The sequence below is a fragment of the Sparassis crispa genome (assembly GCF_003851025.1).
Source record: "Sparassis crispa DNA, contig_000009F, whole genome shotgun sequence".
Classification (NCBI taxonomy): Eukaryota; Fungi; Basidiomycota; class Agaricomycetes; order Polyporales; family Sparassidaceae; genus Sparassis; species Sparassis crispa.
The window spans coordinates 692,381-704,681 of NW_020939756.1; the positions used below are offsets into that span (position 1 = coordinate 692,381).

At 49.7% G+C, this 12,301-nt stretch overlaps 6 protein-coding genes across 6 annotated transcripts; 3 read left to right on the forward strand and 3 right to left on the reverse strand.

Annotated features, from left to right (window-relative positions):
• Positions 1-220: 220 nt before the first annotated feature.
• On the reverse strand, positions 221-2,101 carry SCP_1002500 (Polyporopepsin; the record flags this gene model as incomplete). Its single annotated transcript, XM_027762116.1, has 13 exons — positions 221-249; positions 398-409; positions 463-599; positions 663-824; positions 875-966; positions 1,020-1,075; positions 1,137-1,337; positions 1,391-1,527; positions 1,584-1,607; positions 1,665-1,776; positions 1,835-1,882; positions 1,931-1,953; positions 2,007-2,101. 13 exons carry the CDS (start codon positions 2,099-2,101, stop codon positions 221-223), a joined length of 1,128 nt encoding a protein of 375 aa, XP_027617917.1.
• A 1,259-nt stretch (positions 2,102-3,360) lies between these two features.
• SCP_1002510 (Probable endonuclease) lies at positions 3,361-4,324 on the forward strand (the record flags this gene model as incomplete). The annotated part of the gene is made up of 6 exons (XM_027762117.1): positions 3,361-3,401; positions 3,451-3,545; positions 3,615-3,667; positions 3,729-3,851; positions 3,909-4,078; positions 4,138-4,324. The coding sequence occupies 6 exons, from the start codon at positions 3,361-3,363 to the stop codon at positions 4,322-4,324; spliced, it is 669 nt and encodes a 222-aa protein (XP_027617918.1).
• Positions 4,325-4,694: 370 nt separating this feature from the next.
• SCP_1002520 (Oxidoreductase sirO) lies at positions 4,695-6,461 on the forward strand (the record flags this gene model as incomplete). Its single annotated transcript, XM_027762118.1, has 14 exons — positions 4,695-4,742; positions 4,805-4,838; positions 4,897-4,967; positions 5,024-5,131; positions 5,183-5,236; positions 5,293-5,339; positions 5,391-5,516; positions 5,573-5,662; positions 5,721-5,788; positions 5,845-5,933; positions 5,991-6,004; positions 6,066-6,240; positions 6,298-6,328; positions 6,388-6,461. 14 exons carry the CDS (start codon positions 4,695-4,697, stop codon positions 6,459-6,461), a joined length of 1,029 nt encoding a protein of 342 aa, XP_027617919.1.
• A 501-nt stretch (positions 6,462-6,962) lies between these two features.
• Positions 6,963-8,376, reverse strand: SCP_1002530 (Uncharacterized mitochondrial carrier; the record flags this gene model as incomplete). Its single annotated transcript, XM_027762119.1, has 11 exons — positions 6,963-7,031; positions 7,084-7,222; positions 7,276-7,423; positions 7,480-7,492; positions 7,550-7,670; positions 7,721-7,781; positions 7,837-7,867; positions 7,931-8,001; positions 8,057-8,144; positions 8,203-8,257; positions 8,312-8,376. 11 exons carry the CDS (start codon positions 8,374-8,376, stop codon positions 6,963-6,965), a joined length of 861 nt encoding a protein of 286 aa, XP_027617920.1.
• Positions 8,377-9,004: 628 nt separating this feature from the next.
• On the forward strand, positions 9,005-9,995 carry SCP_1002540 (tetrapyrrole biosynthesis uroporphyrinogen III synthase; the record flags this gene model as incomplete). The annotated part of the gene is made up of 3 exons (XM_027762120.1): positions 9,005-9,263; positions 9,333-9,674; positions 9,730-9,995. The coding sequence occupies 3 exons, from the start codon at positions 9,005-9,007 to the stop codon at positions 9,993-9,995; spliced, it is 867 nt and encodes a 288-aa protein (XP_027617921.1).
• Positions 9,996-11,242: 1,247 nt separating this feature from the next.
• Positions 11,243-11,545, reverse strand: SCP_1002550 (hypothetical protein; the record flags this gene model as incomplete). The annotated part of the gene is made up of 1 exon (XM_027762121.1): positions 11,243-11,545. The coding sequence occupies one exon, from the start codon at positions 11,543-11,545 to the stop codon at positions 11,243-11,245; it is 303 nt and encodes a 100-aa protein (XP_027617922.1).
• Between the last annotated feature and the right edge of the window lie 756 nt (positions 11,546-12,301).

The window sequence follows — 12,301 nt, forward strand, 5'->3', positions numbered from 1 at the left end:
AACACTCCAGCTTGTACAGAGTGACTCATTATTACTCGAAAGCATGCATTAGTACTTTCTTAGTCTTCCGACGGCAAACTGTAGAATCATTTCCGGGGGGAGGGGTAGTTTTTTTTCAGCGGCACTGCAATGTACTGTCGCGCGCACAGAAATTCTCAGGAAAACGTGAGATTATATTCTGCGAGAACAGCGGAGGTTCAAAAGAGCATATCTAGAAACACTACGCTGCAAGATATGCAAAGCCAACAACTGCAAGATGTGGTAGTTAGCTCGCTAGTAGATACTTGGTTCATGGTCACCTCTGAGGACAACGTTGCACCGCGACTTCATTTAGAAGGTGGTGGGTGCAATGTCATCATCACAGATAACCACAATGTCAACACTAGCTGATACTCACGATGGTTTTCCACTGGGGGGTGTACCATGAGTTGATGACTGCAATGAAAAGGTCACAGCACTTACTATCATATGCAGAATATGCATTCTCGAGAAACTTCTGTCCCAATAGGAAGAAATCAGGTCCACCAGAAGTAATCCAAGTGTGCAAATCACTGTCAGAGATGTTCAATGCTGAATAGAGGCTTGAAGGAACCACATATCTGCAATGATAGAAGTATCAGATCAGAGAGTAACGGTGTTGACAAATAGCAACTCAGGCTCACTTGCTTGCAGGAATGGTAAAATTCAGATTGGCAATACCAATGGTCATGTCTGGGAGAGACTCTACGGTCATGTTTCCAGGGAACACCAAAAATCCATCCAGATTCGAGGATAAGTCTATTACTGCACCAGGGACAGATTGAAGAACAGAGAAGAATGTGTCGCTGCATGCAATATTAACATCAGTAGCAAGAAAAGTGGAGGACACCCTTACAATGGAATTCCGATGCCCAACTCTCCGGAATCTGTACGCGAGTATATCTGTCCGCTAGTAAGCAATTCATCACCCCAGGTCAGACTGGATGACTACACCCAAAAGTCAGTGTATATGATAGCTTTGTTCTGAACACAGAACACACATTGAATTCCCAGTGAAAGTTGCTAGGTTGGTTCTGCGGGAGCCAAGCAACATCACCTATGATCAAGAGTGCTTCAGCACAATCTTGCAAGAGCAAAAAGTGCAATGTGATACATACCACTGATACGTGTCTCATCAATTCCACCAAATGAGATCTCCCCAGAGCTCACAAGAACACCACTCTCAGCGAGGGGACTGACATACATACCGAAGACAGGGTGTTGGATAGTTCCCTGAGAGACCAGGTTCTCCACGAACGTTGCAGTGCTATTGTATCCTGATACTTCACCAGTATTGGATCCCGATGGACCAAGGCCCACTGGTGATACATATCAGTCTTGTAAGCCACCAAAAATGTTGACAAGTACTCACAGATTCCGTCAAAGGGCTTCACCAGAGTGAAGTCATTGACAAAACCCGCAGAACCTATGATCTGAGAGTTCACGGTGGCGGCGCCGATCGTGACACGGTCAACATACGCAGTGCCATTCACATCGCTTCCACCATATCTGCATAAAATAAGATGTGAAGTGCACATAGGTATTCCGACATTTGTGTCTCGTACCCAACACTGAAAGTCTGATCAATTCTGAAGACACAGGTATTTAATCATCATGATGAGGGATATGAGAACAGGACGACCCACAGGTCAGTGTATGGGCCTGGTGCGTATTGTTCTGTCCCGGCACCAACCCAGAGAAGTGCGCTCCCGGTGTCGACCAGTACATTTTGCCATGTCTGGTTGTTTCCGGCTTGCACTAAGATATGTCATGGTTACATAAGAGTTGTCACTGGATTCATATCAGTATGACTTACCCGCGGTAACAACCTTTAGCACGGCGTTAGTCGTAGATGTGGTGGGGTCTGCCCGGTGTAAGAGAAGTTTCACGGACTTTGCGGGAAGAGACTTACCAGAGACGGCTGAAGAATTCGCACTAGAATGCGTCCTAAGATCAGTCAGCACCACATGCGAGAAGTAAGTACTTACATGAGGGTTGACGTGAATGGCACCTTGAGCAAACTTACCGCAATCGCTGGCGGAGTAACCAAGTTCAACAGAGCCAAAACCGCGACCGTATGCATCGCCAAGGAAATCCAAGAGATGGTATGGTTACACCGAATGACAGTAGCGTGAACAAGCGGAGGGGAAGAATGAGCGCACGACAAGATTAATATTGCAGGGTTAAGAATGATCCACGCCTCGTCCACGGGGTACTCGGAAAGCCTGAGAAGCAAGCAATATGGGCAGATGCTTGCAGAGGCGTTGTTCAACTTGAACTGACATCAACCGTGCATGATGATCTATCAAACTCAAACTGAAAAGTATATGGGTGTCGCGGTTGTATTGAATGGAGAGTTCATGTCGGTTAACCCGATTATGACCGGGTGAAACCCGCAGGTAAACAGGACGTGGACTCGGAGTCTGTGACCGTACCCGACCCGTACCCATTGATTTAAACCCGGGTTAACTGCAGGTATAGTCACGGTGCGGGTACCCGCGGATAACCCGTGAGTCAGGCGTGCAGCTGGCAAGTCTCCAAGAAACTGAAGAATGTGATCTCGCTACAGCAGGGAATATTCTCGAGATAGTAGACAATGATCTGACACCTAGTGACTGTTGCATTCGCGGTGGTCGCTGTGACTCACCGTCACAAGCAACTAGCGCCCGGGTGCTTGCAGGAGCGCTCGTGTCACAGCAGGTTACGCTTGCTCGAAAACTGAATATACGAACCTGCCGGCCTTTTCCCCGGCCCCTCAGATCAAAAAGTACCAGGAGTGTCCATAAGTGGGTATACCCGGGTTTACCCATCTCCATGGACGGCCTACCCGTACCCGACCCGGGTGGCATGTGCGGGTCACCCGGAACCCGTGCGGGTTACCCGCACGGGTGTGACGTGGGTCGGGTCGCAGGTACACCCGGGCAGACGTTACCCATGTCACTCCCTAAACTTCATGAACACTGGCATGGCAGTGCACATGATGCATCATGGCATGATGACCGGAACCTTGGCTTCAATCGCGATAGCATAGACGCCCATGATGCAACATCTGGCGTCTATCATCTTGACGCCGTTACAGTTACGACGACCAAAGTCCGAATCGTCTTCAGAATGCCATTGATGCCTTGGCCATGGGGCACTTCCAAACCAAACAGCTCCTCTGGTCCCGTAAGTCGCCGGTCAAACAAGGACTCGCATCCTCCACCCGAAGAGCTTCTTCGATCCCATCCTGAGCTGTTTGTTCTCACTTTTCTACTTGGCTATGCATCTGCGGCTGCGACTGGATATACCTATACACGATTTTTGCGACGCATTCCCAATGCTGAATGGGTCACTCCCACCATGCTTGCCAAAAAGCGGTGGATTAAAGGCTACGTGACAAGGTACACATCTCCCAAAGCACTGAGGTCGTACGTCAATATCTTTGCATAGCGTTGGAGATGCGGACAACTTTCGCGTCTATCATACGCCGGCGTTTGGCTGGAGATGGCCGCTTAAGTTCAGACGCATTCCGACCGCAAGCAGAGGTTTGTCGCATTTGCTATAGCTACCATCGTCTATGCTTCATATCCGTCGATCGCTAACTAGTCGTGCAGAATTAAAGGATCGGACGATACACATACGCTTGGCAGGTGTCGATGCGCCTGAGGTGCGCATCCCGCAATCGTCGCGAGCGACTCTGGGATGATGTTTGGCATGAACACTCGTAGGCTGGGCATTTTGGCCGACCGGCACAGGCATATGCTCAAGAGAGTCTGGCATGGCTCAAGAACCAAACTGAAGGAAAGATGGTCTACTGCCAACTTCTCAGGCGGGACCAGTACGGCCGTATTGTGTGTTCTAACACTGACTATATTAATGTCAGAAAGTTTACTGATCGGCATCTCCAGGTTGCCCATCCACACCTCAAGCCATGGCTTCTCCCTGCCTTCCTCTCGCGTGGAAAATGCGTGCCACTGGAGATGCTCCGCGCCGGCTGGGTCGGAGTGTACGAGCAAGCCGGCGCCGAGTATGGCCATGGTGGGAAGGAGGCATATATGCGCATACAAAGTGAGGCGCAGTAAGTTCCCTTCCTCTGCTTTGTTTGCATGGTGTAGAATCGCTTCTCTGACGACTCAGAGCGGCACGGCGCGGTATGTGGAAACACGGTACCGACGGAGAGACTCCTGCAGAGTACAAGCGTCGGTACTCTTCGGGCGACGCGAAGGATACTCCGACGAGTAAAGAAACGCCTACGACATCGAGAACTAAGTCTTCGAGGGAAGGATGGTTTCGCCTGCTGTTGAAACGAGCGTGGAAGAAGTGAGGTTATATGACTCGTGACGGGATGTAATGGTTTCGGATTTCGTGATGCCTTAGCTAGTCACTGTATTTTTTGGATTCAAGTCAGGGAAGTCTACAATCCGAGACCTTCAGGGAGGCACTCAGAGTATAGGTGTAGTGGCCTGGAGGTTTCAGGGTTCAACGTTCAACGTTCAGAATCATTGATATCAACGAGTCCAAGCACGAGAGGCACGTGATCGCGCACCTATCGTCGCGAGATTGTCAATTGGGACGCGTAGCAGCTGACAAGACTGCCGCGGCCAGTATTCGGCAGCTGCTATGTCAGATATTGCTTATGAATACAAGACCAGCCTGAAGTAACATGCAATCCTTGTGCTTGGCCTCAGTTCACCATGTCCACCCCATATCCCGGCCAAAAAAGTGCACTCAATGTAGTGATGGTGCTGCGTCCTGCTCACAGCGTCTCACTGTCTTACTCGCTGATGCTTCTGCATCTCATTAGGGGGCGATGACGTTTGGTGAAGAAGGGACAGAAGGTGTGTAAAGTAATGAAGTCAGTCTCGCGGCGGTGCACTGACCCCAGCTTTCATCAAGGGGCAAGGGTGTATGACCTGAAGGATGTTGAAGCAATCTTGGACGTCTTCCAAGCGCACGGCCATCTTGAGGTTGGGCGCACATGCCATTGAATTTGCGCTTTGCCACCAACTTTGCTTCTTCATAGATCGACACCGCCCGTACCTACGCGGGCGGTACGAGTGAGCAGTACCTCGGGAAGATCGATTGGAGGAAGCGAGGATTACTGATCGAAACGAAGCTGTATCCTTTCGCTGTACGTTATTCACCGGTTCTCGTGGATTCGTAAATTGTTCATTCGGTGTAGTCCAATGCACGGCTCCAGGCTATAGGGGTTGAGCTTATCTCGCATTCACCAGAGGTTTGTAATGTATTCCAGAAGGTGCGGATATGAATCTGATACTCCAATCATCTCAGGACCTCCGCAAGTACCTCGAAATATCTATGAAAACACTCAACACAGAGTACGGGTGAATTGGTTTTGTTCATGCGATTGCTGTAATCCGTTTGTGCAGCCAGCTCGAGATGTGGTATCTTCACGGACCTGACCGCGCCACGCCGTACGAAGTGACGTTGAAAGCCGTCGACGAACTTTACAGAGAAGGAAAATTCAGGAGATTCGGGATTAGCAACTACATGTCGTGAGCTGATATTTTCCTTTTTCAATCTAGGATTATCTGAGGAGCTGTCGCATCAGATGGGAAGTGGCTGAAATGGTACAGATTTGCAAGGCAAACGGCTACATACAGCCCACCGCGTACCAGGGCATCTATAATGCAATTCATAGGCGAGTACGGGTACTTTCATTATCATATGCGCTAAACGCGAACGGGATGTGTCGTTAGGAAGGTAGAGCCGGAACTCTTCCCGTGCCTCAGAAAATACGGGATCAGTTTCTATGAGTTCAATCCACGTGTGTAGTTCTGATAGCTCAGTCATGACGCTGAAGAATACTCATATCTGGCGCAGTGGGCGGTGGGTTCTTCACTGGCCGGTATCATTCTACAGATAAGGTAGAAGCCGGGTCCAGATTTGATCCTGAGAATAACATGGGCAAGGTAAGTTCCTTGGTCGTTAACTCTTTCGTTTTCTCAACGTTACGTCGTCCGCATCAGTACTACCGCTCTCGGTGGGTAGAGCCCGATTGTATTTTTTTTCATCTGCACCATTTCATGCCTGTTCCAATCAAGCTACTGGAATGAGCCCTACTTCAAAGCACTCGCTGCGATTGAAGAGGTTGCCAAGGCGCACGACTTGACAACGGCAGAAATTGCGTTGCGCTGGATCTCGCACCACAGCCTCATGAAGCGCGAGTATGGTGATGCGGTTCTGATTGGTGCTTCGAGCTTGAAGCACATCAAGCAGGTCCGTGTTGTTAATCATCTGGTTTGAAAGTGTTGAAAGTCCTCATGTGGAACACAGAATATGATAGATCTTGAGAAGGGTCCTCTGCGTAAGTCTTCACTGCCGTTAGACACAGTCGTCTGATCGAAATGCTTTAATTGGTTACAGCGGAGGAGGTCTTGTCGGTGCTGGATGAAGCATGGCTCTCTGTGTTGCCTTACGCAACTAATTACTTCCATTAACTTTTGCATGTATGGTCCTCTCTACCCGACAAAGAACACAATCTATCAATTACTTCAGACTGATCGGTGGAATGAGGTGAGTAACCCCGCAAATGCGCTTCTGCCTAGTAGCAGAACCGACTGCGGCGTAGACTCGTCGGAGAGGTGAACTTGAGTCGTCGAATGGGATAGATAGCGAGAATCCAGAACACTCCGCTTAACATGGATGCAGAACGACTCGTTCGCTATGGAGAACGAAGCCTAAAGACCACCATGGGCGCGTAACCGGTGTTCACCTTCACACAAGGGAAATATCTTCCACCGATAAGTCTGTGTGGAGTTGGATGAATGAGACTGGTCATACATTGGCTTTCGAACAATAACGACATCTACGAATTGTCCAGAATTGCGTTGGAACAGGGATAATTTAGAAGTCGCGATTATGCCGGTCTGGAAGAGGGTACCCAGCTGTTTCGTCAGCGAAGCGCAACCATAGTCCGACACGACGTCGATTGAGAGTCTTCAGATCTCCCTGCCTCTTAATAGCCGTATGACATTCTCGTATACCGTGAATATTATACCGCCGGAAAGCTGTGACTCCCTTCAGTAAATTGTAGGACGTATGATTCTGAGACGTTCTTACCACCAGCCGCGCCAGCCGCGGCGTTGTTCCTGTCCAAAATCGCAAAATACCTTCCTCGGTGAAGATACGATAGGCACAGTGGAATGAATTGCGGTATGCTTGGCGCGCCTCCAACGACTGCATGCGAGTTTTGATCACACTGTAGAAGAAGGCTGCGTTAGCATGACACGGCGGTTATTCGGTAGGACGTACTCGAAGGGCATCGTTGTGTATACAGTGACGAGGCCGGCAATCGCCCCGATGCCGAATGTGACGCCACTGGACAATTGTTGACCTGGTCGCACGGAGATAAATTGTTTCAGGCTGGTGTAAGTCGTAAACCGCACGGCCGAGTTGGCCCCTGCGAAGGATTCATTAAGATTCATTAATCATGGCAGGTACGAGAGTAGTTGATACCTTGGCGCATCATCTGAAATGTGCAAGCATTAGCCACAACTAAGTCAATGTAAAGAGGTGTCTCACTGACAACAGGGAACAATCCACGATAAATGCCTCGTAGTCCTTCTTCTCGTACGATGGCGGCAGTGCCATGCACAAGCCCACGATATTTCGGAGTTGGGTTCTTCGCATCGTCGATGAGCTTCGTCCTGGACTCGCAACTCAGTGAAATCCCTGTGCACGCATACGAGAAACTTACTTAATTGTTTCTGACGGGGTTACTGCAAAAATGGCCTCCATCATTCCCGCACCAAGGCCCGCTACACGGCAACCACCTGTCAGTCGCCACATGAAGCTTATGCTCACCGCACGTACCTGCAAGGCTCCGAGGCGCAGTGACTTTGCCCTCATCAGCCAAGACATATGAGACGAAGGCTACAATTCAGCAGGTGAAGAGAGGATCACTCACCTCCTGGTCCGCTAGCATGTGCTTAAACTGGTCATACGAGACGAAACGTACTCCCGCCTTGACAGAGTTGCCTGGAACGGTGATGAACTACAACATACGAATGTAGGCGGCGTAGCAATCGCCTACCAACAACCAAAGCCATGCATCCTGAATACAGACCCTTGACCCCCTTCGTCTGTAATGTGGTACGGATGATAGCAAACGGACTTTCTCTCTTGCCCACGTCAGTCATTTAGTAATATCTGCAATGAAACAAACTGATAATCCGGTACCTTTCCACTGAACTGGGATCGAGTCTTCACAAATTCTGTTGGGTATGTCACCAAACTGTTCTCGGAGGATGGTCAAGGGTGAATGTAGGCAATGTAAGTGACCACTCACGCTTCTATCGCGCCGGCAGTGCTTCCTGCCACCAAGGAATGCAACGGTTTTTCTTTCTTTGACATATTGGATGCCTGTCAGATTTTTGCTCGCGCGAAGGATGCGTTAAAGAGCAGAGTGTACGGAGTGCGCGGCGAACGAGCAGGGCACTTCAGGAGCTCCTTCGCTCAAGTCTCTCTCGATTCTCAAGTTGTATCATGCACATGCATTTTGACGGTCTTCCGCAGGGCTCTAAGAGTTCTTTAAGCCGTACCGTACATACGGAAATACAACTCCGGGTCTCCCGATACCGTATGATTTACGCGTTCCTTCCGTATTATACGGTACGGTTACACCGCATGTACGATCGTACGGGACTCTCTGTAGGGCTCTAAGGAGCACCGTGCGTACGGAAATATGGCTCCGCGTCTTCCGAGCTGTTCAGTACCCTATAAGTTACGGTGTTCCTTCCGTATTATATACTAGATATGGATCGACTGTCATCCATAGCCATATATAGTCAGCAACGGAGACTACTTCCGTATGTACGGCCGTTAATATGCATTGCGGGCCGTATCGAGCCGTATATGTATTTCACTACGGCGGTATGCCGTGTAGTGGATCCGAGGAGTCCGGAACCTTAGAGCGGGAGAATCTTTCGCTGTTCCTGCATCATGTCATTCAACCACCACACTGAGCTCGCTGTAATTTCTGATGGCAAATGTCTTGCTACTCCGGGCTCCTTCGCAAGATGGTGGGGACAAATATGAGGACAACATTCGTACTCAGGGATACACACCCGTATCCGTCCCAGTATTAGAGACCGTGCTCAAGAATCTTCCAGCGTTGAAGGAAATCATCCAAGCAGGTCACTCGGTGAAGGGCTATGCTGGTGTGATCATCACGAGTGGAAGGGCATGCGAAGCATGGAGGACGGCTGTACAGGAATTGGTGTCGAACAGCGCAAACACGGGTCTGCGATTCCATCCTGCAATGCCCTCAGCTTATAGAGCTAAACTTCTATCGATCTATGTTATAGTAGACTGGGCTACCGTCCCGTTCTATGTCGTCGGAGAAGCAACTGCTAAGGCACTGGAAGAGATCCGTGAGGCAGTGGGTGGTTCTCCGTTTACCCCGAAGGACATACGCGGTCGTGCTGAGTCCGGAACGAGCGAGCGACTCGCGCATTTCATCTTGGACGACCTATCCTCCAGGACTGACAGTGGGAAGTTGTTGTATCTCACTGGAGACAAAAATCGCGACACCTCACCGAAGATTTTGAAGGAGGGTGGCTTTGATCTGGAACCTCTGCAGGTCTATGAGACGCAGGGATCATCCAATTTCCCGGCAGATCTTCAAAAAGCACTGAACTCAGTACCCACAGGTAGAGAGACCTCGATACCGAGCGTGGTCTTTCTATTGATAATTGCTGTACCCAGGCAGGTGGTGGATTGTATATTTTGCCCCTTCCGCGGCGGAGTTCGTGACACCTACCCTGCGAAAACACTTCGATCTTCGTTCGATTGACTCTCCTCCCGACACGTCACGCACAATCCCGAGCGTTGCAGCAATAGGGCCAACTACGTCTACGTTTCTGCGAGAGCAGCTCAGCCTTCACGTACGTGCCGTCCCTTCCAAACCCACACCAGAAGCTCTAGTAGCCGCTATCGTGGCGGCAGACAGTGCTACTTCAGCGGCCTTGTAGCACTGCTGGGTGGTATGACATCAGCGCTTGAAGCGCACCAGTAGTAGCTCATGTTTTCTAACGGATCCCCGTACAAGCCTTTACTTTACGCGAAATGATGTCGTGGAAGAAAACTCGTTACGTTCATCAATCAAGGAATGTTTCATCACTCTGAAATGAACGGATTTGCATCGACCCGTCGACACAGAGAAGCAAGTACTGGCAAGGTATCAGTGAACGAAGGGGAAAAAAGGAGAGGCCCGAATAAATGCAATGTCTAACTGACTGTGAGAAGACGGTCTTTTACTGCAATCATCATTTTACATGCCATTTCGTCGAGTAGCAAATCAAGCATCGGTGCTTCTGGGAATATCATCGTCATAGCATGCGCCCGCTAACTGCGAGAAGAACACGAGAACGGTGGCGCAAGTTACCCTTGTTCATCTGCAGCACGTCGAGGAAGAACCTGTTCCGCGTCTCCGCACGAGATCGCAATTCCCACCTGCATCGGAGGAGCGACAAACCCTTCCTAACGGCGTAACAATACTCCCAGGTATCACAAGCATCGGGTCTCAATGCAGGATTAGCTCTTACCATGAGTTCGAATATGGAAGACACAAAATCCACATTTGGAAATTCCTGCTTAATGATTATTCAAGGGGAATGGTGACATGCAGAGACATGACTCACGTGGTGGAGTAGACGTGGAACAGGTCCCAATTAGAAGAACATCGAGTTCGAATGGATCATATGGAACATCGGGCGGGTAGCTCTGGAGCATTGGGGGAATGAGCACCGGGTGACATATTAAAATGTGATGGTGAGGTGGGACCGCGGGGGAGGCCCTGCCCTCGTCTCTCCGTCGGGCAAATAATCCTCCTTCACGGGATGGAAACCTGAGGGGGTGGCTAATGATTGCAGTTCGACCTTTGTCCACCCATTCGGCGTGATGGACAGATGATGTTGATTGAGACAATTCCATCCCTACAATCCACTTACTTGGATAGATTAATATTGTGCGAGGCCATTGCCCGCCGTTGTGCATGTTGCTGTGGCGCATGGCAGTGTTGTCACTGACCCCGTCAGACCCCCGTCAGTCAAGGAATGTCAGTCAGACCGTCAAAGAAGTCAGTCAAATTTGACCGGTCAATCAAAAACGTGAGTAAATATGTAAGCAAATATTATTACTTCTTTCAGACAGGTCTACTTAAACGATGTGGGTAGGTTCAACGGCTTCGCGACAGCTTCAGGAGGGATATGGAGGTATATTAAGTACTAGAACCGGTGCCTATAGGTTCTGATCCCTGTATAGTATGGAGGAGATCATACTGTGCAAGCTCTTGAGCATAATTTTTCATCTCTCCGTGCCAATAAAAATCAAGCCCGGGTTCCGAGTCATTACCATTGGATGCACCGACAGTAGGATAGAGGAAGAGGGCCCTCAATGGAATACTTGTTTTCCTGGGCTGTGGTGTGGCCTCGAAAGAGCTGGAAGGGGAGAGGATAAGGGGACCGCTGGCTACGATATCGTGGTCATCCTCCGTGTCGCCATTGGCTTCAATTGAATCCATCTGTAATTGCTCGCCCAATTCGCGAAATGTGCCTTCTCCCAGGCTGTCATCAGTCAGTGATAACGGTAGCGCAATCTCAGCGCAAGGCAAAGTCTCCTGGCTCGGGGAATCCTAGTCAACTCCTGCTCCTTTTCGAAGAGGTCCAGCGCAGCTCCGTGACTATTGAACCATTTGATTATCTCTTGAGCTTGAACAATGGCCTCGAGGATCTCAGGTATGGTTAGGTACTCGCCCACAATGAGTTGAATCTGATGGGACCAGCAAACCACACAGATAATGCACGCCATGACCACGCTTAACAACCGCCGCATTTTCTTCCCATCCGGACCGTCATCGGTGCACCAGCCAATGGTCTTGACTCCATATTTCTCTGACATGTACTTTATGTCTGCTCTGACAAGTTCCAACAACCTGTCTCCTGTTTTCGGTTCACCCGACATGTCATGCGTCCGAACAAGGTAGGCCTGTAACGTGCATATCAGTTGACATCCTTTGTCATGGCTAACAGTAGGTCTTCCTTACCTCATGTTCTACCGTCATCATTGATGTAACAACCGACGTCTTAGCCACGTTTTTCCAACCATCACATTGCCCAGTAGCAACCTTCCCCTTGACCTTCATCGTTGTCCTCGACTCTACCTCATCAAATGCTCGATCAAGATATACTCCGGACAATGAGCGTCGATCGGGAACCTTGGCTCCAGGTACCCATTTCCTCATGAAGAGTTGCATCTCTGCATTATCGGCCATATTCCA